The 24,478-nt window shown below is 33.0% G+C and overlaps 3 protein-coding genes across 4 annotated transcripts in view; all 3 read right to left on the reverse strand.

Moving 5' to 3' along the window:
- Positions 1 to 2,626, reverse strand: part of LOC111705570 (uncharacterized) — a 12,238-nt gene extending 9,612 nt beyond the window's left edge. For both annotated transcript variants that reach the window (XM_023478161.1, XM_023478162.1), the window contains exons 1-4: positions 1,984 to 2,626; positions 1,701 to 1,781; positions 1,425 to 1,501; positions 913 to 976 (exon numbers count right to left, since the gene is read on the reverse strand). In XM_023478161.1, coding sequence (XP_023333929.1) covers positions 913 to 976; positions 1,425 to 1,501; positions 1,701 to 1,781; positions 1,984 to 2,610 — 849 coding nt within the window. In that variant the 5' untranslated portion in view covers positions 2,611 to 2,626. The remainder of the gene's footprint in view (positions 1 to 912; positions 977 to 1,424; positions 1,502 to 1,700; positions 1,782 to 1,983) is intronic.
- LOC111705568 (uncharacterized) lies at positions 2,616 to 22,413 on the reverse strand. The gene is made up of 22 exons (XM_023478155.1): positions 21,331 to 22,413; positions 21,167 to 21,247; positions 20,923 to 20,999; positions 20,333 to 20,396; positions 20,101 to 20,259; positions 18,030 to 18,083; positions 14,986 to 15,092; positions 14,158 to 14,219; positions 13,122 to 13,217; positions 12,491 to 12,696; positions 11,712 to 11,859; positions 11,003 to 11,061; positions 10,187 to 10,287; positions 9,262 to 9,317; positions 8,801 to 9,006; positions 8,394 to 8,483; positions 7,147 to 7,422; positions 6,855 to 6,883; positions 6,714 to 6,776; positions 5,622 to 6,244; positions 4,990 to 5,082; positions 2,616 to 4,202 (listed from the first exon to the last, which is right to left on the reverse strand). Exons 1-22 carry the CDS (start codon positions 22,315 to 22,317, stop codon positions 2,719 to 2,721), a joined length of 5,121 nt encoding a protein of 1,706 aa, XP_023333923.1. The 5' UTR covers positions 22,318 to 22,413; the 3' UTR covers positions 2,616 to 2,718.
- LOC111705573 (uncharacterized protein PF11_0207-like) lies at positions 22,327 to 23,080 on the reverse strand. Its single transcript, XM_023478164.1, has 2 exons — positions 22,385 to 23,080; positions 22,327 to 22,335 (listed from the first exon to the last, which is right to left on the reverse strand). Exons 1-2 carry the CDS (start codon positions 23,078 to 23,080, stop codon positions 22,327 to 22,329), a joined length of 705 nt encoding a protein of 234 aa, XP_023333932.1.
- Positions 23,081 to 24,478: the final 1,398 nt, after the last annotated feature.

The following is a 24,478-nucleotide window of genomic DNA, read 5'->3' on the forward strand; positions in this document are numbered from 1 at the left end:
TTTAATTAAATTTTATCCCTCGCTAAAGCTAGGGACAAAATATAATCTAAAAGGCAAGATCCTTCGAAGTAAAGAGAAAATTTAAGTTCAAACACTTTACAGCACGTCACACCAAAATTATTGTGTTTTAGGTATTTTATGAAAGGTTTGTGTACTTGTCTTATTTCAATGGCTTTTTCAAGACAAAATATAAAGTTTTTTGAGTTTTTTCAATTTGATTCTCATTTAAAAAAATTTTTGTTGGAAAAAATCCGGGAACCAATCAAAACTTTAAAGCACATGTGCTATAATGTACAGGTAATTTAACATTATAGCACTATGATAACTTTATAACAGGGTGCTATAATATAGAGCTAATTTATTTCTATAGCACAATGATTACTTTATAGCACGTTCATTATGAAATTCACGATGAAGTAAGTAAGAATAATAAAGTATACAATAGTTTCATTAAACTAATCACAAATATTTTTTCATATTTTGGTACTTTAACATGAATCTGGGGATCTTTAAAAATTTATTAGTATTTTTTTCTCAATAGAGCTCATGGATAGAAATGAATAAAGTTAAAAATATAATTTACCTTTATTTTGTTGACAATAGACTGGGGTATTTTCTCAATAGAGCTCATGGATAGAAATGAATAAAGTTAAAAATATAATTTACCTTTATTTTGTTGACAATAGACGAGGGTATTTTCTCAATAGAGCTCATGGATAGAAATGAATAAAGTTAAAAATATAATTTACCTTTATTTTGTTGACAATAGACTGGGGTATTTTCTCAATAGAGCTCATGGATAGAAATGAATAAAGTTAAAAATATAATTTACCTTTATTTTGTTGACAATAGACTGTATTTTCTCAATAGAGCTCATGGATAGAAATGAATAAAGTTAAAAATATAATTTACCTTTATTTTGTTGACAATAGACTGGGGTATTTTCTCGTTGGCTTTAAATAGTACAACAGCTTTCCTAAAAGATTTAAGTTTATTGTTCAATAATCTTATCTTCTCACACTGAATCAATAAAAAATCTGATGTACCTCAGAAGTTAGAGATTTAGGGACTGTAAGCGTAATTTCAAGTTGCTCTTCAAGTAAAGATGTCAATGTCTATTTACGACGGTGTTCTTAAAAGCTTTGACTGATCAAGCACGAATCAGATATCCAAGTTTTAGTTTCTTAAAACGGTTGATTTTACTTCGTGCATTCCTTGCTTATAAGATGCAATGGAGAAATTCAGAGAAATAAATTATAGAAATAAATAAATATATTCCTCATTTTTGTTCAGATTCAAGGGTACCATTGTAAATCGGGGAATGCCATCTTTGAATAGAGGATCACTTGAAATTACGCTTACAGCCCCTTAAAGGGATTAAACAAAAAGTTGCATGTGAAGTTGCATGTGAAGTTGCATGTTACCTTAAAGGTTCATCATTTATCAGACAATCAGTTTTCAGTGTCTTCTTACAATCCCAGCATTCCTTGCTACCGGTCAACTATACAAACAAGAACAGGCTAGTACGGAATGGAAGGTTATTAAAACATTTGCCGAACATTTTTTGTACAACTCTTTCATAAGGGTTCTTCCTAATTTTCACTTCAGTTAAACCAATTAATTATACCCCCTAAATCCATGGTACGGCTTAGAAAAAGGAATATTGTTGCAAATAAATGCTTCTCTAAAACATGAATTACCTTTTTTGTTGCGCATGCCCTGCAGGCCTGAGCTCCACAGCAGGGAGTTGATACCCCGCGGCCACACACTTCAGAGCAAACCTGATCCAAACAAACATTTTCATCTTTTTTATTGGGAAAAAAGTTATATTTGATTTGTTTAGCTAGGTCATTCTTGATTTACAAAGAAAATGATTTGCTTATAAAAATCAAAAAGGGAGCCATATGTGATTTATAGATTTTTCAGGTTAAAAAGTTAGAATACAGAATTTAATTGAATTGAATTTGAAGATATTGACTTTACCTGACATTTCAGTAAATCCTTGACATCTTCAGGATCCAAAAGAACTTCCTCCTTCACGGGTTCAGACACTTTAGTATCGGTCTCTTCTTTGTTTAGTTCCTCTAAGGTTTCATCCTCGGTGTGACAAACAAGAACATCATCATCATCTTCCTCATCTTCTCCATCAACCTCTTCTGGAACAGAGAATATGTCTGCTAGATTCTTCTCCATTGAAGCAGTGTCATCATCTGATACCTGCATATCTTCTACTGAAGTTGTAATCTCAGATTGCACAGTTTCGGGGATTTCCTCTTCCTCCATCTGCACATTCTCTTCCACTTCCTTTACTTGATCTACAAGCTCTTCCTCATTGAAACTTTCTGCAATGGCATTACAAAGATCATCATCCTCGCCTTTACTTTCTTCTGCCTCATGTTCGTCTTCTATCTCTTCTTCCTCATGTTCATCTTTCTTCTCTTCTTCCTCTTGTTTGTTTTCATACTCATCATTCTCATCTATCTCTTCTTTCTCTTGTTTGTCTTCTTTCTCTTCTTCTACTTCAATGCTTTCAGAGGGACCCACCTTTGCTTCATCCTGATCTAACTGGTCCTCACCTTGCACATTCTTCTTGGCGCGCAATCGTCGCATTTTTATCTGAAATTAAAACCAGATAATTTTCTGTGTGTTAAATGAAACAATGTGGAAAAAGATGTACGAAACAAAGACACAAAAAACACTTTACAGTTATACACAATTTTAAAAGGGATGGTTGCGCACGTTTCCAAGATTAAAATCTTTAGAAAGTCTAGGGGGTGGAGGAGCATCTCCTGATGCACCCTTGATAGGATAAGGTCTGCTGTAATTCTTGTTCTGAAACCTAGAACTTTCGTTCCGAGATGTAACCTTACCAAACCCGTCCTGAGCACTACTTCCACCCATCATTGGATTTGGTCTTCTGTATTCCTCAGCCTGGTAATTTGAACTTGCCTCTGTGTTGTATCTGTTGTATCCTGAATCTTGTCCTCTGGGATATGAAATATCGGTCTTGTCATACAGCTTGGGATTACCCATTATAGGATTAGGACGCTGGTCTGTTTCTTGTGGTCTGGTAGACGGAAAATACTCGTTATCTTGACGATTGGAAGTCCAGTTGTTCTCCGTATCATGAGCTCTTGCACTTCCCATCATAGGATTGGGCCTCTGGTATTCAGAATCATTTGACCATGTACTTTCTTTAGCAAGGCTTGTTCTGCTATACTCAGCACCAGGATCTCTTCCAAACACTGGATTTGGCCTTTCCCACTCAGTATCAGAGGCTCGGCTACTTCCCATCATAGGATTAGGTTTGTTAGACTCTTTCTGATAAGACCTTGATTGACTGGAGCTGCTGAATTCATCCTCATAAATTTCAGATCTTCCCATTATCGGATTTGGTTTTGTAAACCGTCCCCTAGCTCCGGACTCCTCATACCTGGAACTACCTTTCTGAGTGTCTTCAAACCCTTTACTAGCTGATCCTCTGCTTATTTCCTCTTTTGCCCAAGGTCTCATATCTATGTCTCTGGATGATCTCATTGAAGGATTTGGCTTCTCTATTGCCAACACTTCTGGGATAGCCTCAAATGTCTTCTTGATAGAAGTTGTCTCCTGCACCACCTGCTCCTTCAACTCTTTCAACCTCTGTAACTTCTTCTCATACACCGATATCTCATTATCCAGATTGTCTGCTGGGTCTGGTTTAGACGCCTGATATCTTGGTGCTGGAACAGCGGAATCTGAATACCGGGTTGGGACCGGGGTTGGCATCTTATCCTGATATCCTGCATCAATGACGGGCTTGTCGTCCCACAGTGATGGTTTTGGATTAGGGTTCTTGCTCCACCTTTCTGATTCATGCGCTGGTTTATCATCCCATCTAGAGGAACTAGAAGCAGATGATTCATACGCAGGTTTATCATCCCATCTGGAGGAACTGGAAGCAGAAGCCTGTTTATCATCCCTCCTGGAGTAACTAGAAGCAGAAGCAGGTTTATCATCCCACCTGGAGGAACTAGAAGCAGAAGTGCCCCAAAAGGAAGATTTAGAACCCGTCTTTGCATCCCATAGACCAGACTTGTCCTCCTGTGATGGAGCAGAGTTCCATGATCTATGGATTATCTTTTCATAAGAGGAATCCTTAGGTCCAGGGTTTTCAGTTCTCTCCATAGAATCAAACCGACTTTGTCTTTCCAGTCCTTGACCTTTAATAAGAACATCTTTAAATCCTTTAGCTGAACATTATTATTTTAAAAATATTAAAAAAGATTTGTTGATTTGAAGTGTTTAAAAGTATGATGGCCACCTGTAAAGTCTGGATTAAATTTTGCATCATTATTAAATTATTTTATTTCAATTTGTTCTTTTGTTAATAATTTTGTGTATTACTATTTTAACTTGGCTTGACGGTTATGGTACAGAAATAAATAATCTAAATAATTTAGTATTTTCATTACATTATGAAGGATAAATGCTGGCAGATAAAAAATATTAATAGGTTTTTCATATCAATATGTTATCCATAGGTTATTCCAATTACTAGGTTAATCCAATTAATAGGTTAATCCAATTAATACGTTAATCCAATTAACAGATTAATCCAATTAATAGGTTAATCCAATTACTAGGTTAATCCAATTAATAGGTTAATCCAATTAATAGGTTAATCTGATTAATAGGTTAATCCAATTAATAGATTAATCCAATTAATAGGTTAATCCAATTAATAGGTTAATCCAATTAATAGGTTAATCCAAATAATAGGTTAATCCGATTAACAGATTAATCCAATTAATAGGTTAATCCAATAAATAGGTTAATCCAATTAATAGGTTAATCCAGTTAATAGGTTAATCCAGTTAATAGGTTAATCCAATTAACAGATTAATCCAATTAATAGGTTAATCCAGTTAATAGGTTAATCCAATTAATAGGTTAATCCAGTTACTAGACAACAGAAGGCTAAGTTATATAAAACATAATATTTAAAACCTGTCATATAAGTTGATCTTCCAGGTTCCTCCTTTGACCACCGATCAGACTGGGAACTTGGTTTAGCTCTCTTCCACTCAGGAATATATTCGTCTAAATATATTCAATTTCTTTAAATAATATACCATGGATTCCCTAAAAAAAACCCGCCAATTACTGCATTAACATATCCAGATTTTTCCAAAAAATCTCAATAAGTTATCATCCATTCAAAAATATTTTATTACAATTTTATTTTGAACGAAATCATAGAAAATGCTTGTGGGGGATAACCGATAAATTGACTGAAGTATACCCCCCGCGTTTCCATGAGGCATGACTTTGTCTTTTATCTTAATTGACTGTAGTCGAAATTCCAAGCGACTACTTTTACCAAGAATGGCATGTCCAATTCACAATGTTACTATCCCTGAAATCTTTGAATGGTGAAGAATAAAGCGGATATCCATGTTTTTACCTATCAAATATTTCAGTTCCTCTATTCCTGCTACTCAAGCTTAAAATACAACGATATCTTCCAAATTATTGATTAGATAAAGCTTTTAAAAGCACTGTTGTGAATCGGACATGCCACTCGATAAATGGAGTCTGTCCATTTAATAAAAATATAAAAAAAACATGTTGAACTTCACCTTGGCGATCCGATTTACTTGAGTACTGCATATCTGATCCCTGATAATCCGTGTTAGATTCATATATTTCCATTCCTGGCTGTCCAACATCCTGATGCATTCCAATATTTGGTTGTTGCATTCCCATAATTGGTAATTGCATTTCCATGTTTAGTTGTTGCATTCCCATGGATGGTTGTTGCATTCCCATGTTTAGCTGTTGCATTCCCATGTTTGGTTGTTGCATTCCCATGTTCAGTTGTTGCATTCCCATGGATGGTTGTTGCATTCCCATGTATGGTTGTTGCATTCCCATGTCGAATTGACTCATTCCCGTTCCATATTGGTTCATTCCCGCACCGTACTGATCCATTCCAGTACCATACTGATTCATTTCCGTTCCGAATTGGTTCATTCCCGCACCGTTCTGAGTCATTCCCATGGAATATTGATCTATTCCCGATCCAGACTGATTACCTCCCGTTCCAAACTTATCTATTTCCATCTCCGTCTGATCGATTCCCAAGAATTTTCTTGTCATCGATGACATTCGCAATTCGTTGTTCCACTGAACGGTGCGCTGTCGATCATTCTGCTTTACTCCCCCGGCATTACGCTTTCTCGTTCCATCAGCTTTATTAAACCTAGTAATAAATGTTTTAAGTAGATATATATTTGATATAATGCATATTTGAGGGAAGAAACCAGGGGTGATTATTTAAAAAATTACACAATGATTTTGGATAAAAGGGGGAGATGATAATTTACCTCACAAAACTCATTTATTTCCCACTAAAATCATTTATTTTCCCAATTTCAGCGAGAAAAAAAAGAGGGGAAATGATTTAAAAATTGTGGCTCTTTACTTGCGGGTTTAAGCAGCATAGAGATTTTACAAAAATTTAATGATTTTTCTTTTTCTGGTTGCAAACGTTAAGATTTTTTTACCCTTAAGATGCATTTATAGAAAGAAAAATATTCTGGTAATATGTATTTTTATATTATATCATTTGACATCAATTTTTTTAAATTTCTACCCTTTTAAAGGCATATCGTATTTTACAGATGATATTTTTAACAATAAAAAATCTTTTTAAGCTTAGTTATACTTACTTTGAGTTGGTGTTAGATTGCAACAATTCTCTCAAATCTCCTCCTCCTTCAGAAAACCCCTTACTAGAAACATTTAAATATAAAATCTATTTTTTGGTAGAAACGAAACTTTAAAAGTGATAAATATAGAAATTAACTTACTCATTTCTGGTGTTTGAAGGGCTCTTCAACTACAAATAATATCAGTTTAGTTTCATGATAATGGCCATCATATTTGGACTAAATCATTTCGGCGGATTTTGAATAAAAACCCGTTGACCCTTTTAAAATCAGCAGTTTATAAATATTCAAACACTTGAAGGTTTTAAATTCGTTTTTTTTTCTCAGACTTCATTTGCTGTTCAGCTGTTCAAAAAATCTATCAAATTATTGAATAAAATTTGAGACATCGTGCTAAAATAAATCGAAAAAAGTTTTAAAAAAATTAACTTACCCAAGCAGTCAAGTTCTCAAACTCTCGTTCTTGTTTTGCAGATTTAACAATGGCAAATCCAATATTCGACCCTACAAAGATGAGCCCGGTGGCAATCTGCTCCCCCCTGGAGATTGTGGTTGACCGAGGATGGTTTCTGAGAACCAACCTCACTCCGTTGGGATGTTCATCCTCTACAGGAGTAACTATAGTGTTGAGGATGGTACAAGAGAGTTTAGGATGAGGGTTGAGCAGGATTACATCCTCTGTGGTGAACGGAACCTCATCTCCCAGATTCTGAGAAACAAGTAACTTTCAGTATTTTGGGAGAATTGATAGAATTTACATGCAGTGGTAGGTGATTCTATACAATTAAGTCGATTATCGAGTTTAATTTAAACTCATATCAAGCTGTTAAACAGCATGGATACACAGCAGTCAAGAGAAAGCGTCAATTAAAAAGTTTCTCTTTGATTACATGAAAACTTGTAATTCTAAAAAAGCATGTTAACAAAATTTTTTTTTTTTTTAAGTTGTCTTCAGTCTTCATTTAATTAATAGAATCGCCTACCACTGTATATTATCACCACGTGTATACTAATGGTTCCTCTCAATATTCTTTCCTAAAGTACGTAACTTCGTATCTACTAGTTAGAGGATTTATATAATCTTATCCTTTGATTTCTTCCATGAAATGAAACACTCAAAAGATTAACAAGTATGAACATTTTATCACAGATATAGCAACTAGGGATGTGTCTGTTCACCCTTTTGAAATCGACTCAAGAGGATATATCTCACCATCAGAAAAGGCGATTCTAAAGAAACTCCATAAGTTCTGCAAACCCAGTGTTAGTTTTAAAGCAATGTGCGAAAATCTATCAAGCCTTGCAGTGTTGTCAACATACCACATTTTTAGAAAACGAAAAACACCATTTTTGAAAACCACCTCTGAATAACAAAACAATACTCATGCTAAAAGTCTTGTATGGCACCTGTCAATCATAAAATGCGATATCCAGAGAAAAGATTATTAGTATTAAATTGTAAACTTTTATATTGTTTTATGTAATTTTTCTTTAGACAAATATAAATGATGAATAAACACATTTTAATCTAAATGGACTTTCCCCAGTTCACAACTGTTCAACCCTTAAGCACTTTCTCAGATTTACAATAAGGAAGACATCGTAATTTTTCTAACTTGTCACTTGACAGGAAAACAGCAGTTAGAAATAATCAATTTTCATATAGAACACCAAGCCTACCTCGGATGTATCCTCTAGAACAAGTTTTGCTGGAATACTCAAAGCTCCGTCAACTTGAATCTTGTGTGCTCCCTGAGCTAATACTTTAACCTGAACAATACCATTTATTTAATTTATTGATTTATTAAATTTATTGATTTATTTAATTTATAGTCATATTCACTGGTTACTTATTTGATTGATTTATTAATTAATTGATTAATTAAGTTATTAATTGATTGATTGATTAATTGGATGATTAAATGATTGAATAAAATGATTGACTGATCGATTAACCGATTTTTTTATTATTCTACTAAATGTAATCAATTAGATAATTGACCGATTCAACTAATGATTATTTGATTTATTGATTCCGAAATTGATTGATTGATCAAATACTTTATGGATCGAAAATTTAATTATACCTTCTGAATTTTAGGAACGGTTTCATCATCAACTCCGCAGTTCTCCGTGTATGTGAAGAGCCTAGTTCCGCCTGGTATTCTCCGGACCGGGGTTTTTATCTGGACGATATTTACTCGCTTGGAGCTGGTTGTCGGTTTCAGGATGATAAACACGTAGGGCACCTTACCCACCATATATACCTTACTCGGCCCACTAGCACAATATTCTAAACACAGGGGGATTTATTTTCATAAAAAATCATCCTTTTCTTTTGTCTGATCAAAAATGTGGACAATATCGTTCGTTTTCTTGCTTGTTATTTTCTTCCACAGAAATATCATTATTCAGAGAAACCTCAAAAAAAAAAATAAGTTGGAAATCTTATTCATTATTGATTAACCAAAGTTTTTAAACGAATTGTGTTAATTAGACATGACTTTTAATAGAGTCGCATCACTTAAAATTACTTCTAAAATCCTACTTTTTAACTTTAAGTTGTAGTCTATGGAGAGAGTTCCCTTCTGGATACTGGTTAATCTGGGAACAGATTTAATGAATACTGAAAAGCAGTTGAACCGGGAAGACATAGTTCATCCACTTTTCTTTAACTTGGATCGGCTCCCTTGTACAGGAAATAATTTGAATTCAAGAGGAGTGGTTCAACTGCGTGTTTGTGGTTCAACAACGTATTTGTGGTTTAATTAAGTATAAGTGGTTCAACTTCTTATTTGTGGTTCAACTACGTATTTGTGGTTCAACTAAGTATTTGTGGTTCAACAAAGTATTTGCGGTTCAACTAAATATTTGTGTTCAGCTAAGTATTTGGGGGTTTAACTGCGTATTTGTGGTTTAACTACGTATTTTTGGTTCAACTACGTATTTTTGGTTCAACTACGTATTTTTGGTTCAACTACGTATTTGTGGTTTAACTGCGTATTTGTGATTGAACTTCGTATTTGTGGTTCAACTGCGGATTTGTGGTTCAACTGCGTATTTGTGGTTCAACTACGTATTTGCGGTTCAACTAAGTATTAGTGTTCAACTAAGTATTGAAGGTTCAACTGCGTATTGGTGGTTCAACTGCGTTTTGGTGGTTCAAGTAAGTATTTGTGTTCAACTAAGTATTTGTGGTTTAACTGCGTATTTGTGGTTTAACTAAGTATTAGTGTTCAACTAAGTATTTGTGGTTTAACTGCGTATTCGTGGTTTAACTAAGTATTTGTGGTTCAACTGCATATTTGTGGTTGAACTTCGTATTTGTGGTTCAACTGCATAATAGTGGTTCAAAGTATTTGTGGTTAACTGCGTATTTGTGGTTTAATTACGTATTTGTGGTTCAACTTCGTATTGGTGGTTCAACTGCGTATTGGTGGTTCAACTACTTCATGCTTCATAAAATCTGGTCCCTGATAAGAACTGGTTGATTGAAGGGAAGAAGGTGAACATCGTTTACAGTTACTCCTGCATTTTCATTGGTAGATATCTCTGGTATGAGAACAGTATCGGCCTGTCAACAAAGATCATTAGCCTTAATATATTTGACTCACCTGTGTTTGTATTAAAAACAAAACATCATAAATCAAATGACCCCAAAAAAGTGCATGGCCGGTTATAACCTACCGACTCAAGAGGATATATCTCACCATCAGAAAAGGCGATTCTAAAGAAACTCCATAAGTTCTGCAAACCCAGTGTTAGTTTTAAAGCAATGTGCGAAAATCTATCAAGCCTTGCAGTGTTGTCAACATACCACATTTTTAGAAAACGAAAAACACCATTTTTGAAAACCAAATCCGCGAAATGTCTGGAAGGTTTGTCAGAATCAGCAACAAATCTTGTGTTTCAAAAGTGAGACTAATATTAATTTTCGACAATCCAACTAACAAAAAATAAAATTGTGAACGTAAATTAGAAGGCTTGAAGTTTTAAGTTCTTATCATTCCTAGAAAACTATTAATTCCCTTTTAGGTCCGCGTCCGAGAAAAATTGAGAATAAACAAAAAAAAAATTATGGGGAAAAAAAATTAATTTAAAAGTTATTTTACAAAGGAGTGTAACGAAACTAAATATACTGCTGGAAACAACAGAATAGTTAAAATCAACCAATTTTTTCACGAAAAAAATTGCTTCTTAAAATGATCATGCTTTTTTGTATCTTTTTAAAAATACCAATGTTTTAATTTTAATTTAATATTTTATTAGAATATGAATGAATCTGTTTCCTGTGAATCGGGCGTATAAGGACTGCTCATGTTTTTCAGGATCCTCACACTTGACAACACTGGACAAACATTTTATTTCATTCATTCTCTTTAATATTATCTAAAAGTTTAAAACAGGGCTTAGGATCCAGATCTGAATCCGGATCCGCAAAAATATGCGGATCAACGGATCCGGATCCATTTTTTTCCAGTGCGGAGCAAAATTAAATGGATCCTATGCACTGGTTTTGAATATCAAGTAAGGGTAAAATAATTAGCAAGATTTTTACAAGGAAAAAACCACTATTTAAACATTTATTAGTAACAAAATGTATAATTTATATTTTATATTAAATATTATCTCAAAGTTTTAAATATCATGTAAGGGTAAAATAATTATCAAGATTTTAACAAGTGAAAAAAAGCACTATTAAACATTTATAAGAAACAAAATATATAATTTATTTTTCATCTACAGGTTTAAAGGGTAGTTAACTTAATGAATGTGGAATATGGATCACTTTATCAACATGTTAATTGGCAAGTTGTTAACTCCTTTTTGTTGCTTCCCCCCCCCCCCCACCACAAAAAAAATATGACTTATTTTTCTGAATTTTCATTAATTTCACCTAAAAATTATTTTTTAAGTAAGTATAAACCCCTTATGAAAAAAATTAGAACGGATTAGATATTTTTTTCTCAAAAACTAAGAATGAAAAAATATGGTTTCCTAGATGATGATTTACTGGAACGTTGATAAGACTAGCAGCTGATGGCGGCCAGCGATTAAACATCAGATGTTTGCGTGGAATGATCTTTTTACTGATAAATAGATCGCGGAGATGAACCACGATCTTCTGACACGAGTATATAGGTTCCTGGAAACAGATATAATGTAGTCATATTTAATTTTTCAAGGATGTTACAATATTAAAAAAAAAAACATTTTTTAGACGATTTGGGGGATGAAAAATTAAAATTGAACATCAAGTCAAGCTATTTTAGCTATTTTATACCCAAAAACTCATTCATTTTCCCCTAAAAATCATTCAATTTTCCCTAAAAATAATTTATTTTTCCCTAAAAATCATTAATTTTCCCTATAAATCAGTTATTTTTCCCTAAAATTATTTATTTTCCCCAATTCAGCGAATAAAATCTTTAAAAATGTAATCGCTCGGCGCAAACATAACTTCTGATGAAAAAAAAAATATTTTCTGAATGGGGGGATGATTTTTCAAGAAAATATACACCCCTGAGATCTTGATTACTAAATTTTTTAAATTATAGTATTCATTATCATAATCACTCGCAAATCAAATGTTGATTTTAGCTGAAAAGCCCACGTTGCCTGAGGAATTTCAAAACTTTGTTAAGGCTTTGTCACTCCCGGTTATCAACTCAAAAATGTCACCCAATTTGGCCCAGCAGCCGCTTAGCCAGCTACTGTGAACTATAAAAATCTTTGTAAGAGTTTACTTAAATAGACTGGTTTTGGTTTTTACTTGCCTTCAAGTTACACAGCTCATTGATGGGTTTGAAGCTGCTACGACCAATAAACTGCTCGTACACAACACTATTCCAGACAATATTATCTATAGGATCAACAACACTAAGCAAATTCTTCTTCTTCAAGGAGGTGTGCGTCAGTGACACCTCTTTCTCACGTGTTAAATACGCAAAAAATGCGTCGCGCTCAGCGGTGCTAAAAAACACTGAAAATAAATTAAAATTAAATTTTTTGGCTAAAAATAACTATTCAAATGTGAAGAACTTCCATATTTCATAGTATTTAAAAGCTGCAATGTTTGTATGATGTTTTCTGGGGAAAAGATGAGTAGAAGTCTGATTGAAAAAAAAATGTTCAAATTCCTCTTTTTAAAAGTTATTTTTGGTCCAGACTCCCACAATTTAAAATTTATTAGAAATTTACGCTTCAAACATTTTTAAATAATAGGATTTATTTTTTAACTGCATGAAATAAAATTCTAAAAAATATCTGAGATACCATTTTATTCTATATCTTTTTTCAATATACAATATTTTCAAAAAAAAACCCTGGAGTTACTCGTATTCCAGTTGGAATATGAATAAAAATTGTATTTTTTATGGAAATATTTTATTATATACTAAAACAAACCTAAGCACGTATTCTTCCTTTTCTTCCCTTGTATCCTCTCCACTTCTTGGAAGTACATAGCAAGCTCATTCGACGCATCCAAGGATGAGAAGCATGCTGGAAAAAAATATGATAACCATACGTTCTATGTCCAGTGCCTGAGATCCGCAACATTTCAACTCCACGAAACTATTGATACAAGTTGCAAAAGAATTGAGTCTTTGCCACAAACTCTGATTTTTAAATCACTATAATTTTGCAACCCAATGTCGTTAATCATAGATATTTCAAACTATAAATTCTTATAAATCAAATAATCTAAGTTTGAAATATTAAAAGTTTAGGCAATCAGTGTTCGAATTTAATGAATTTAAGCCGCGTCTAAAATCCCCAAAAACTGGTTTCAATTGAGCACCAAATTTAAATTCCAAATTTAAATTCTTTCAATTCGGTCTCGGGTTGCAAAGATATAGGGATTAATATGTACAGTTTTAAATATCTTAGGTCTACCTACGCCGAAAACATTTCCCAACTGTCAAATTACACAGATAAGACTTGGACCATTCATGGAAAATGTTTTCAGGTTTTGATACATTTTTGAAAGCGCACCAAGGCTGACCAGGCTATGGTCGATATGTCAAGCGCCAAGCTCTATGGCTAGAAAATTCAGAAAACGGAAACTTTCTCATTTGGACAAAGATTTATTGGAAACTTGATGAATGAAAGATGTATGTCTTTCAAAAACAATATTTAAAACTAGGCTTTTAGGGCGCTTCGCGCCCATCTTCTATTTAAATTGTGAACATGTTTTTTTGTTTACATTTTAAAACAAAGAAGAAAAGAATTTTGCGGATTTTCAAGAATTTAATTTTTTTACAAAATTAAAACCTTTAAATCACATTTTTTTTATTTTAATCATGCATAAACATTCCCTGTGGTCACGTGATGTCCCACAAAAAATTTGGGCCTGATCGGTTCAGCCGTTTTGACGTTTATTGGATACAAACAAACAGACATACAGGCCAATTTTATAGATAGATTGTAAAAAAAAACTTACGGATGACTGAGCCATCTTCCTTGGTGAAGAAAAAGTTTTGCTCCCCTGTTCCCATGGAGGACCTTAATTACAACAATTACAGATCTCTTTTTTGTAATAAAAAATAAACAAACTCTAAGAAAAAACTAACAAAGTTAATACGGTAAAATACGTTTAAAAGTTTATGAGTTCAAAAAGTTTCTCATTTTTAAGGTCAAATCTGTCCAAGAACTGATGATGATGATGTAATAAAAATAAAAATATATTTCCTACTTTGAAGTTGTGCAATTTGCATTCTACACAGGAAACACCTTTAACCAATTCAAATTTTTACCGTTTTTATGAAATTGGACAGACCTAGACTTTTAGTTTTAATTTATAAGAAGGATTGGAATTAATGCATGATGAGAAGTTTATACTGAAGGAAGAAGTAAAAGTTAACATACTCATTACTCAAGTCAATTCGGTCGGAATTTTTTATTCAAGATAAAAGGGAATAAATGTCAGTACGAAGACAATCAACACTTGCCACAAATTCGAATTTTCTAATCCTTTTGTCTTTGCAACCTGATGTTGTAGACCTTGCATTCTTCAAACTGATAATCAAATAGTTTGAGTGCTTAAAGGTTTACACCTTAAGGTTGCAAAGATACAAAAAAAATTCTCAATTGTCCAATTTTAATTCGGAATTTGAGCCTTTATTCATATCTCACCAATGAAGGATCGCTTGAAGATATGTAATTATTTCTATTTGGGCTTTTACCGCTTTGTCAGAAACATAAGGACAACTTTTTTTTGTTAGAAGTCAACTGAAGATATCTTAAGGTTTCTACAGATATATTTACTTACTGATCATGACTGAAATGATACTGCTCCCAGATGTTTGGATTTACTAATGGAAGAGGTTTATATGACAGGTGAATAGTCTTCCCAGTATTTCCATTCAAACAACCAATCTAGAAATATTGTGACAGATTATATTTATCCATAATCTGACTTGATTATTTAAGGGTGTTGTTGTAAAAAGCCATGCCACTCAACAAATTGAATATCACTTGAAAAGTCACACAACTGTTTGATTTAGTTATCTTAAAGACCAACAATTAAATACAAACCTTGATTAAGTTGTTGTGTAGTTTTTATTATTTCAGATAATGCTTTTTATATACAAAATTGAACACCATTTTCTATTCATTATTTAAAGATCCTATGCCCCTCCACATATCCAATCTGTTCATTGGTTTCCTAATACCCAGTATAAAGATTGTATGCAAATATTTTGACCATTGCATAGAGTAAAGCGTCTATGAAGAAGCTACTTATTTAAGTTTGGTCTAAAAGTATCTAGAAACAGTTTCTTTAAAATTTAACTTAATAAAATATCAGCATTTATTATATTAATTATTTCATCCAATGCTTACAAATAGTTAAAAACTTAAAATAACTGAGTAAGTGAGAATCAAGCATTGAATTCCTCCATTTTCTGAACATCCTTAGTTGGAAGTTTTAAAAATCGCTAGAGATACTTGAGTGTTTTCTGATTGATGCTGCCAAGTTCCACAATCAAGGCTGTGTTTGAACGATGGTTTAAATGGTGTACGGTCCTTTTTGATCATCTGTAGTTTGTGTGCATTCTGTATGCAACTTGCTTTTGCTGTATGTACTTTAAATGTTCCAGAGTTTTCAGTGATACAGGAGGTTCCATCCCTTTGATTTCCTTTCAGATCATAGAAGTCCCTTCATCTGTTTGTTAGTATTGTTCTTTATGATCTTTATGATCTTTATGATCTTTGTGATCTTTATAATCTTTATAATCTTTATCATCTTTATCATCTTTATCATCTTTATCATCTCTTCTCAGTTGCTGCCTTTGAGGTGCTTAATCCCCATCATTAAGTAGGTCTTAAGGTAAAGGAAATTATGATAATTGCTACCAAATCTATGTTATGGATGATGTCAACACCCACTCTTCATCTGCCTTCTCAGCAGAAATATTGGATTCTTTAACCTGGATTTACTCTAAACTAAAATCTATTGCTAATTTATCTCACATTCAGGCATTGACCAGAAACATCTTTTAGATAGCAGAGAAGTCCTTGAAAATCTTGAGGTTGAGGCTTTGAGGGTTCTAACAGTTTATGATATATGATAAGGTTTGTCTGTCTCCTCTGTGTTAGGTTCTGGGTTTTTAGTTGCTGTTGCTAGCATAAGGTAAACTTTTCAATCTTTGTGGGGCATAGAGTTTAAAAGAGTGAACTGGATATTTTCATATATTTTAACTTCCTGAACAATGTAGTGATAAATGTCTCCAATCAAACACAAGTCAGATGTCAATCCTAGGGAGTTTTGAGGTCAATCAATTGCACCCATGGTTCAGGGTTTATTTACTCTAGATCCCCGTACTCTCAAATTAGTATCGATCCCATTAATAACCTCTTAGCATCTCTCAGAGTATAAATGAATTGGGATTGATCAATTTAATAGTTTATTTATTAAATACATCTGCAATGTTTAATAAGTTCCTATAGATATTCAGCTGCTACAGTTCAGGATCTGTCCAAGTAGCTTCCTCTATTACTCTATCTCGTTCAGCTGCTCTCCAAGTCTCTGTTATCCTAGCTGCTCCTATAATCTGGGATGATCCTATTGTGTCTTCAGCTGCTCCTCTAACTACTGGAGCTGCTCTTCGAGTCCATGTTATGTTAGCCATTCTTAGTCCTAAGTCTATATTTGTATTCTAGCTGCTCCATAGATTGGGTGTATCTATTGAGAGAAGGTGGAGCTTCTAAATGTCCTAGTTCCTATGTGTCCTGGATATCCTAGAAGTCCTGGTTGCTCTGTACCTTGAGTGTCCCTATTACGAGGATCAACCTGAGATCATAGAGCTTCTGCTTATAAACACCTCAGCTGCTCCAAGGGCCCAGTAACTCTGTTTATGCTCCAATTGGTGAATGAAGAGCGTCTTCTGATATCCTTAGTGATGCTGAGGATTCTGATGTGTATTATTAATGTTGAAGATGGGAAGGAGGTTGGCGTCCTCCATAGTCCTCTGGTAGTCCTGGTAAGATATATCTAGAGAGCTGTCAATGAAGTATAAATTCCCAGGCCTTAATGGGATAAACAGAGCTAAGCTCTAATGTCTATCCTGTATAAGATCCTGGAGCATACTGCCAATCTCCAGGTCCCATATTTTGCGATACAAAGAGAATAGTAGTATTTGCAGGAGTAGATGTGTCTTAATTATTACAACTATCTATTTAGATACAAACCTATACACATTAATATTCAAGAAAACTTGCAACTCTTATTCCAGCCTCATGTTATCCTTACTAACATTTAAAATGATTTAAAGATGTTTGTAGCTTTTCAGGTTACAACTCTGTTTTAATTCTTGGTGCTTATTATATCTAACAAACTTCAGTTTCCTATTGAATTTATTTTGAGTTCTTAAGATTTCCTTTTGTATAAATAGTGTTTTTCAACACCTTAAGCCAACAACACAAATTGTTATACTAATGATGGTTATTACGGGAAACACTTCAAAAAATGCTCCGAGGCAGAATAATAGCCTTCATACTTACCTGTCTTTAAGTGCATCTAAGTGCGTCAAACTTTATATCAGAAAATAACAGTAGCCTGCTGCAATTTCTTCATGCCCCCCCAAAAAAAAAATTTTTTCTATCAATACATTAAAATTAAACTTAAGATTATTCTAATCCAGATCAGATGTTTCTTTTTATTATGCTACCACTTACCTAACAACTCCAATGATTTTAATATAAGTTTGACATACTTCAAATATGCTTAGAAATCAAGACACATGATTGAATACAGAACACATCAACAATAATTAGAACTACACAATGAGAAAAATAACAGAATAAAAGATTTACCTGCATTATCAGTAGCTTCTGCTTGGTGATGATGAACTCCAAAGAAACATAAATCTATCAGTTCACCACATTACCACGAGGAAAGACTGGTTGAAGTTATTAAACTTAAGATGATGAATTGTCAAAAACAATAGACTAGATTCTACCATTCAAGTAAATTATTAGTAAACGTTTTTGGCCATTGTTAAATCTTGCTTCCTTTGCCTATAATCCTATGTAATGGCCATTTTCTTATTATGTACAACAAAAAGCTTGTTGGATGTCAGTTTTTGAACCAACAATTTGTATCACAATTCTTGTACATAAGGTCCAAGTCACCCATTTTCAGTCAATGATCAAATGATTCTCAATTAAATTATTTAGATGTTTTACAGAATAAAACATTATAGCTTAAACCACCGTCACTTCAATATTTAGTCTTTGACATAACATGAACCTAAAATAATTATGAAAGCTTAGATCAGCACCTCTATAATGGAATATCCAAATATTCTGAAAAAACTAGCACGTAAATTTAAAAGCTTACTGATTTTTTAAGTTAAATTAGTTATTGTCTGAACTACTAGAATTTATATTTCTTAATTTCAGAAATTTTCTTTCAAATTTTGTAGATTGACTTACCAAGTTTCACTCCATCTTTAGTCCCTGGATGGCTTACAAACTTGCATACTTCTCAACTCTTTTAGAATTAGAAATCAAAGAAGTTATGAATCTGTTAACTGAGTGGTTGACCTCTTTCCTACACTAATTTTTAGCCAGTAGTTTCAGATTTTACAGCTCATAAAAAATCAATCTTAGCAAGCACAGCTTTAATGGGCCACTATTTTTAAATGATAGTTTTTTAACTGGTGATACATACAATCTGCTAGCCTCAATATATTTATAAAGAGCTGTATCTCTGACTAGGACAATAAGTTACACAACATGTGGAATCCTCCAATAAATTGATAAGTTAGCCTCAGAAATCAAATACCTTGATGGCAACATTGACTAGTAACTACAAACTAAGGTCAATCAAACAATCACCAGAGGCTGGAACTTTTGAAACTGAATCGATTTCTCTAGTGATGAGTTGTTTCTCTCTATTATTCTATTTCTTACAACCTTTTAATTTATCTTATCTTTGAATACCTAAGCTCTAGATAATAAAATTTTCAATTGATTTTAGATCTACTTTTGTAGTCAGCCCTAGAAATAATTTTCATCATCGGCCTGAAGACAGGTGAATACATCCTAGCTCTAATTTGAATTAAGAAACTTATCTTTTAATTTATCTTATCTTTGAATACCCAAGCCCTAGATAACAGAATTTTCTGAAGTTTCTGAGAATTGATTGTGAAGAATGAAGCAGCTTTGATTATTTATACTGCAAATAACACTAATCAAATTTTGGAATAGTTAACTTTATAACCCTATGTTGACATAAAGGATGTCATCTAATGGCTCTTAAGAACAGACTTCACATACTAGATCATAATTTTCTGACCTGTTCTTGTGTCCAAATAATTTTTCAATCCTTTAAAAACTAGGTGTCAAACTGAATTTAGTCCCTTTTATGGGTTTGTTCTGTTGCACTGGTACTTATTTTTAATCTTGATTCACTGGATATTCGTAATTATTGAATATCATATACTCTGTATATTAATGTGATATATACAACCAAATGAATATCATGTCAACAATCGGAAATTTTCTTATATACTCCGCCAGGAGTCCTGAAAATAATCCTAACATAAACATAAACACATAAGTTATTATGTGATGGTGTAAACATTTTCAGGAAATCTTTTCTTGAGTATACTACCACACTATATCACCATCAAAGCAAGTTTCATTAACTAAAACTTTAGTAAGATTAAAATGTGTTCATCAATAAAGGCTTTGACATGAAAAGTGTTTTTGAACAGTTTCACTTAACCAAAGTTTGAAACCTCCTTACAACAAATTCTAATTAGAACATTACTTTGGAATAGATGGCATATGAGCTTCATTAAATAAAAATATTAAATAAACTCTATTATTTGTTTAACTTAAGACTTGTATTGTCATATCAAGAATGTGATGCACTATCCTTAGTTATTTGTTCCTCAAAATCATTCATGGCAGGTCTGAGGATTATTTTATCACATGGACCACTTGTTTTTGCAGATACTTCAGTGGTCTTCTTTGTTCCGACTGGATTGCTTTGTGCAGAATTTTTTTCTTGCACCTGCTTAATTTTCAGTCGTTTCTAAGATAGATATTGTTTTTAAAAAAACTGATTATACTTAAAAAACAGTTAAACATTTTTCACAATTACTTACCTTGATAGCATCAATTGCAGAGCTTGGGATACTCTTTCCTGCTTTAAACAGTTGCACTGCTGACCTGGTAACCAGAAATATATATGTGATAGTCTTTAATAGCCGTTGAAGGCTATTTCATTTGTAACCAGTTTTTCGGCAACTAAAAGATTGTTGAAGTCACAATGGCCTTGTGATTTGTTTTAAGCCCTCTGTGTATATGCCTCTTAATAATTCAAAAAACCTGAACTCAGGAACAGAAATCTATTTTTGAATTGTATGCACCAGAACAAAATGAGATTATTTTCTGTATAGAAAACCACTCCTCATATTAATATCTTTTCTTTTCTTGACATCCAGTAGTGATTAGAGGAACATTAGTTCCACACACAACACTAAATTTTTCTGAACAATTTATAAACACAAAAATCTCAGTTTATAATCTTATATCATGTAAATCAAACTACAGAAGTTATGATTTAAAGTAATTCAATGTACTATTTTGAAAAATAGGCTTAGTCAAGTTACTTCAGAAGTAATATTCATAAAGTTATAATAATCTACTTATTACCTCCTCGTCAGCATGACTGATTTAGTCCAAAATTATATACCTGAGCTTTTCGTCATTGACTAAATCATCTGAAGATATTGCTTTAGGACATTTAAAGCAGTTCTTAGAGGCCAACACCTAAATATTAGATAATATTTTTGAAGAAAGGTCAGTAGACTTAATAAATAAAAAAATTGCTTTTTGAAAATAAGTCTCAAATATTCCTTCAGGGCCAAGAGAAGAATTTCTGGGAAAAGAGATTTGAGACATTATCTACCATTTATTCAATCAGTATCATTGCTTACCCTTCTAGTAGCACAAGCTCTGCATGCTTGTGAACCACAGCACTTTACAGAAACCCCCCTCACACAGATATTTTTACAAACCTGAACAGTGAAAAGATGTAAACAAAATGTTACAAGAAAAAAAGATTTTTGATATGATATTTCTTTATCAAATATATACTAACCAAACATTTTAGCAGCTCTTCAATTTCTTTACTATCTTCTGTTTTATTGTTAGCAGCTTTCTTTACTGAATCTATGGACTTCCCTTTCTCGCACACCTTCCCCTTGCTGGCATTTTTTTGTGGACTTTCCTCAGTTAAGTCCATTATGATCTCAATGTCATTATCTTCGATAATAATATCTGAATCCAAATTATCATTGGTAACCTCATTTTGGAGGTCAAAATCATCTTCAGCATTAAGTTGAAGCTCAACATCATCTTCAGCATTAAGTTGAAGCTCAACATCCTCCTCCTCTAATACTTTCTTTGCAGGAACCTTTTTAGGGGCAATTGATGTTACTTGTTTCTTGGTTGTTTTAGAATGTTCCTTTGTAAGGGTATGTTTCTTTTCAGACTCATTCTTTTTATCAACTTTGTTTTCCTCTATTGGATTATCTTCTTCTTCATCTTCATATTCAAAATCTAGAACATCTCCAATGTCAAAGTTTTCTCCAGTATTCATTGATTCAGAATTGTCAGGACCTACTTTCTTTGCAATATCCTTACCACTGTCATCTGTTGCTTCCTTGCCTTCAGCTTCTTTTACAAATTCTTCTACAACTTTTTCTTCTACTGCTTTGACTTCCGGAGCTTCTTCTGCAACTTCTTCTGCAGCTTCTTCTGCAGCTTCTTCTGCAGCTTCTTCGGCAGCTTCTTCTGCAGCTTCTTCTGCAACTTCTTCTAAAGCTTCTTCTGAAGCTTCTTCTGCAGCTTCTTCTGCAGTTTCTTCTGCAGCTTCTTCTGCAGCTTCTTCTGCAGATTCTTCAGCAGATTTTTCTTCTGTTACATCTTCTTGTTCTCCTACTTCTTCTTGATCTCTGACTTTTTCATCATCCACATCCATAACATCTACGATATCTACAACATCTTCAACATCTTCAACATCTTCAACATCTTCAACATCTTCAACATCTTCAACATCTTCAACATCTTTCAACATCTTCAACATCTTTAATATCTACATCTCCTACATCTTCCTTGTCTTCTATATCTTCCACATCTTCAAACTTTTCAACCTCTTCGACCTCTTCAACCTTTTCAACCTCTTCAACCACTTTAACCTCTTTAACCTCTCTAACCTCTTTAACCTCTTTAACCACTTCAACATCTGCAACATCTGCAACATCTTCCACATCTTCTACATCTTCCACATCTTCTACATCTGCAACATCTGCCACATCTTCAATTTCTTCCACATCTTCTACATCTTCTACATCTTCTACATCTTCTACATCTTCCACATCTTCTATATTTTCCACATCTTCTATATTTTCCACATCTTCAACATCAGCAGGTTCAGCCTTATCTTCTTGTTTGTTTTTCACTTGCAAATCTTTGATTGGATTGTCTTTGAAATCTTCAACATCTTCTTCATCCTGGCTGTCAAGAACATCAAAAACATCCCCATCATTATCTACATCCTCCACATTCTCAACATCTTCCATCTCAACAGCATTATTGGTGTCTAAAACTTTATCTTCATTAGACTTACTTTCTTCTGTGGTACCAATTTTCTTCTTGGCAATTCTCTTTGACACTGTTTTCTTTGGAGAACATGACGTAGATGTCTTCTTAGGAGAAGATTTCTTCTTAGGAGAAGATATCTTTGTTGGAGAAGATGTCTCCTTTAAAGCAGCCAACTTCTCTTGTGTAGTTTTTTTGGGGGAGGTTTTCTTTGGAGAAGCACCTCCTCTGGATTTTCTAGTCCTCATCTTAATTTATACAGATTCTCTAAAAAGAAAAATAAAAAGAAAATGCATTTGAAGTTTAAAGAATTTCAAAACATGACCATGACAACCATTAACAATCAACCTCTAGAAATTGTTATCCATTTATTAAGTAAAGGTAAAGTTCAAGATTCACTTTTGACATTCCAATTTCAGATAACAAAATGGAAATTTCGTGGTTATGTTGAACAAAATAATTGTATTTTTTTCATTAATTTGGTTCCAAAAATCTCCTCAAAACTAAATATAATTCAGCAAGAAATTATTAACTTTTTAAAATCCAACCTGCCAAGTAAACTTTCTATATTAGCAAGTTAAATAGTAAAATTTTAAAAATAGATAATTCAAAATTTGAGTGCTTACCCTTAATAAACTTATAAGGTGGTTCTGTGTTGATGGCGGTTCAACAAGATTTTAAATCATTTATCTTAATTCTGAAAAAAAAACTTTGAAGAAAATAAAATTATATATCATCAAGAATTTTGAAGAAATTAGGATTTTTTTAATTTCCTATAAACTTTGAAATCAGCTCTTTAAATTAATTGGGATGAAAAATTATTTATTAAAAGCAGGGTACTGTTGTTAAAAAATTGAGTAATGGACTGAATTTTGATATTGTTAAGTGGATGGGGACTGGGGGGGGGGGGGGTGTTTTTATTCTTATAAACCTGAACTTACAGTTGAAGAAATTCAAGTAATTTAATTTTTAAATATTTACCAAGAACACATAAGAATTCAAATTAAATTATGATGCTAAGGTTTAAATCATTTATTGTTTAAGGAAATCATTTTCAATCTTTACCTATCATTAACAAATTTGCTGTCCCAGCTTTCTAACAAAACAAGCAATAAATTTTTTTTTCAATTCTTCAAAATAAAACTCAACCTCCCCCCCCCCCCACACACACACTCTTAACCCTGAACCGCTTTTTTCCCCATCCAAATATAAGTTAACACAAGTAATATGTAAACTTTTATAGTTTTATGGAGTATTTTACAAACATTTGAGATGGGAGTGAGATCTCAACAAAATGTATGCAAGATTAAGGGGAATGAGAGCTCAACAAAATGTATGCAAGATTAAGGGGAATGAGAGCTCAACAAAATGTATGCAAGATTAAGGGGAATGAGAGCTCAACAAAATGTATGCAATATTAAGATCACCAAACCCAGTGACCTAGGCAGTGGGCACATTAATTAAACACATTTTAACCAAGAAATTAAAATTTGTCGGTATATTATACAGTGAACTCAATTTCAACATCTACATTCTGAAGGAGGATATTTAAAAAAAGAGGAAAATAACTTTAAAAATCTAAGGAAAATATGAAATGGAGAGCATTTTTGAGTGACTGTTAGAGTACTTTCAGGTAACCCTCCATG

Source organism: Eurytemora carolleeae, unplaced genomic scaffold, assembly GCF_000591075.1.
Source record: "Eurytemora carolleeae unplaced genomic scaffold, Eaff_2.0 scaffold284, whole genome shotgun sequence".
Lineage (NCBI taxonomy): Eukaryota > Metazoa > Arthropoda > Copepoda > Calanoida > Temoridae > Eurytemora > Eurytemora carolleeae.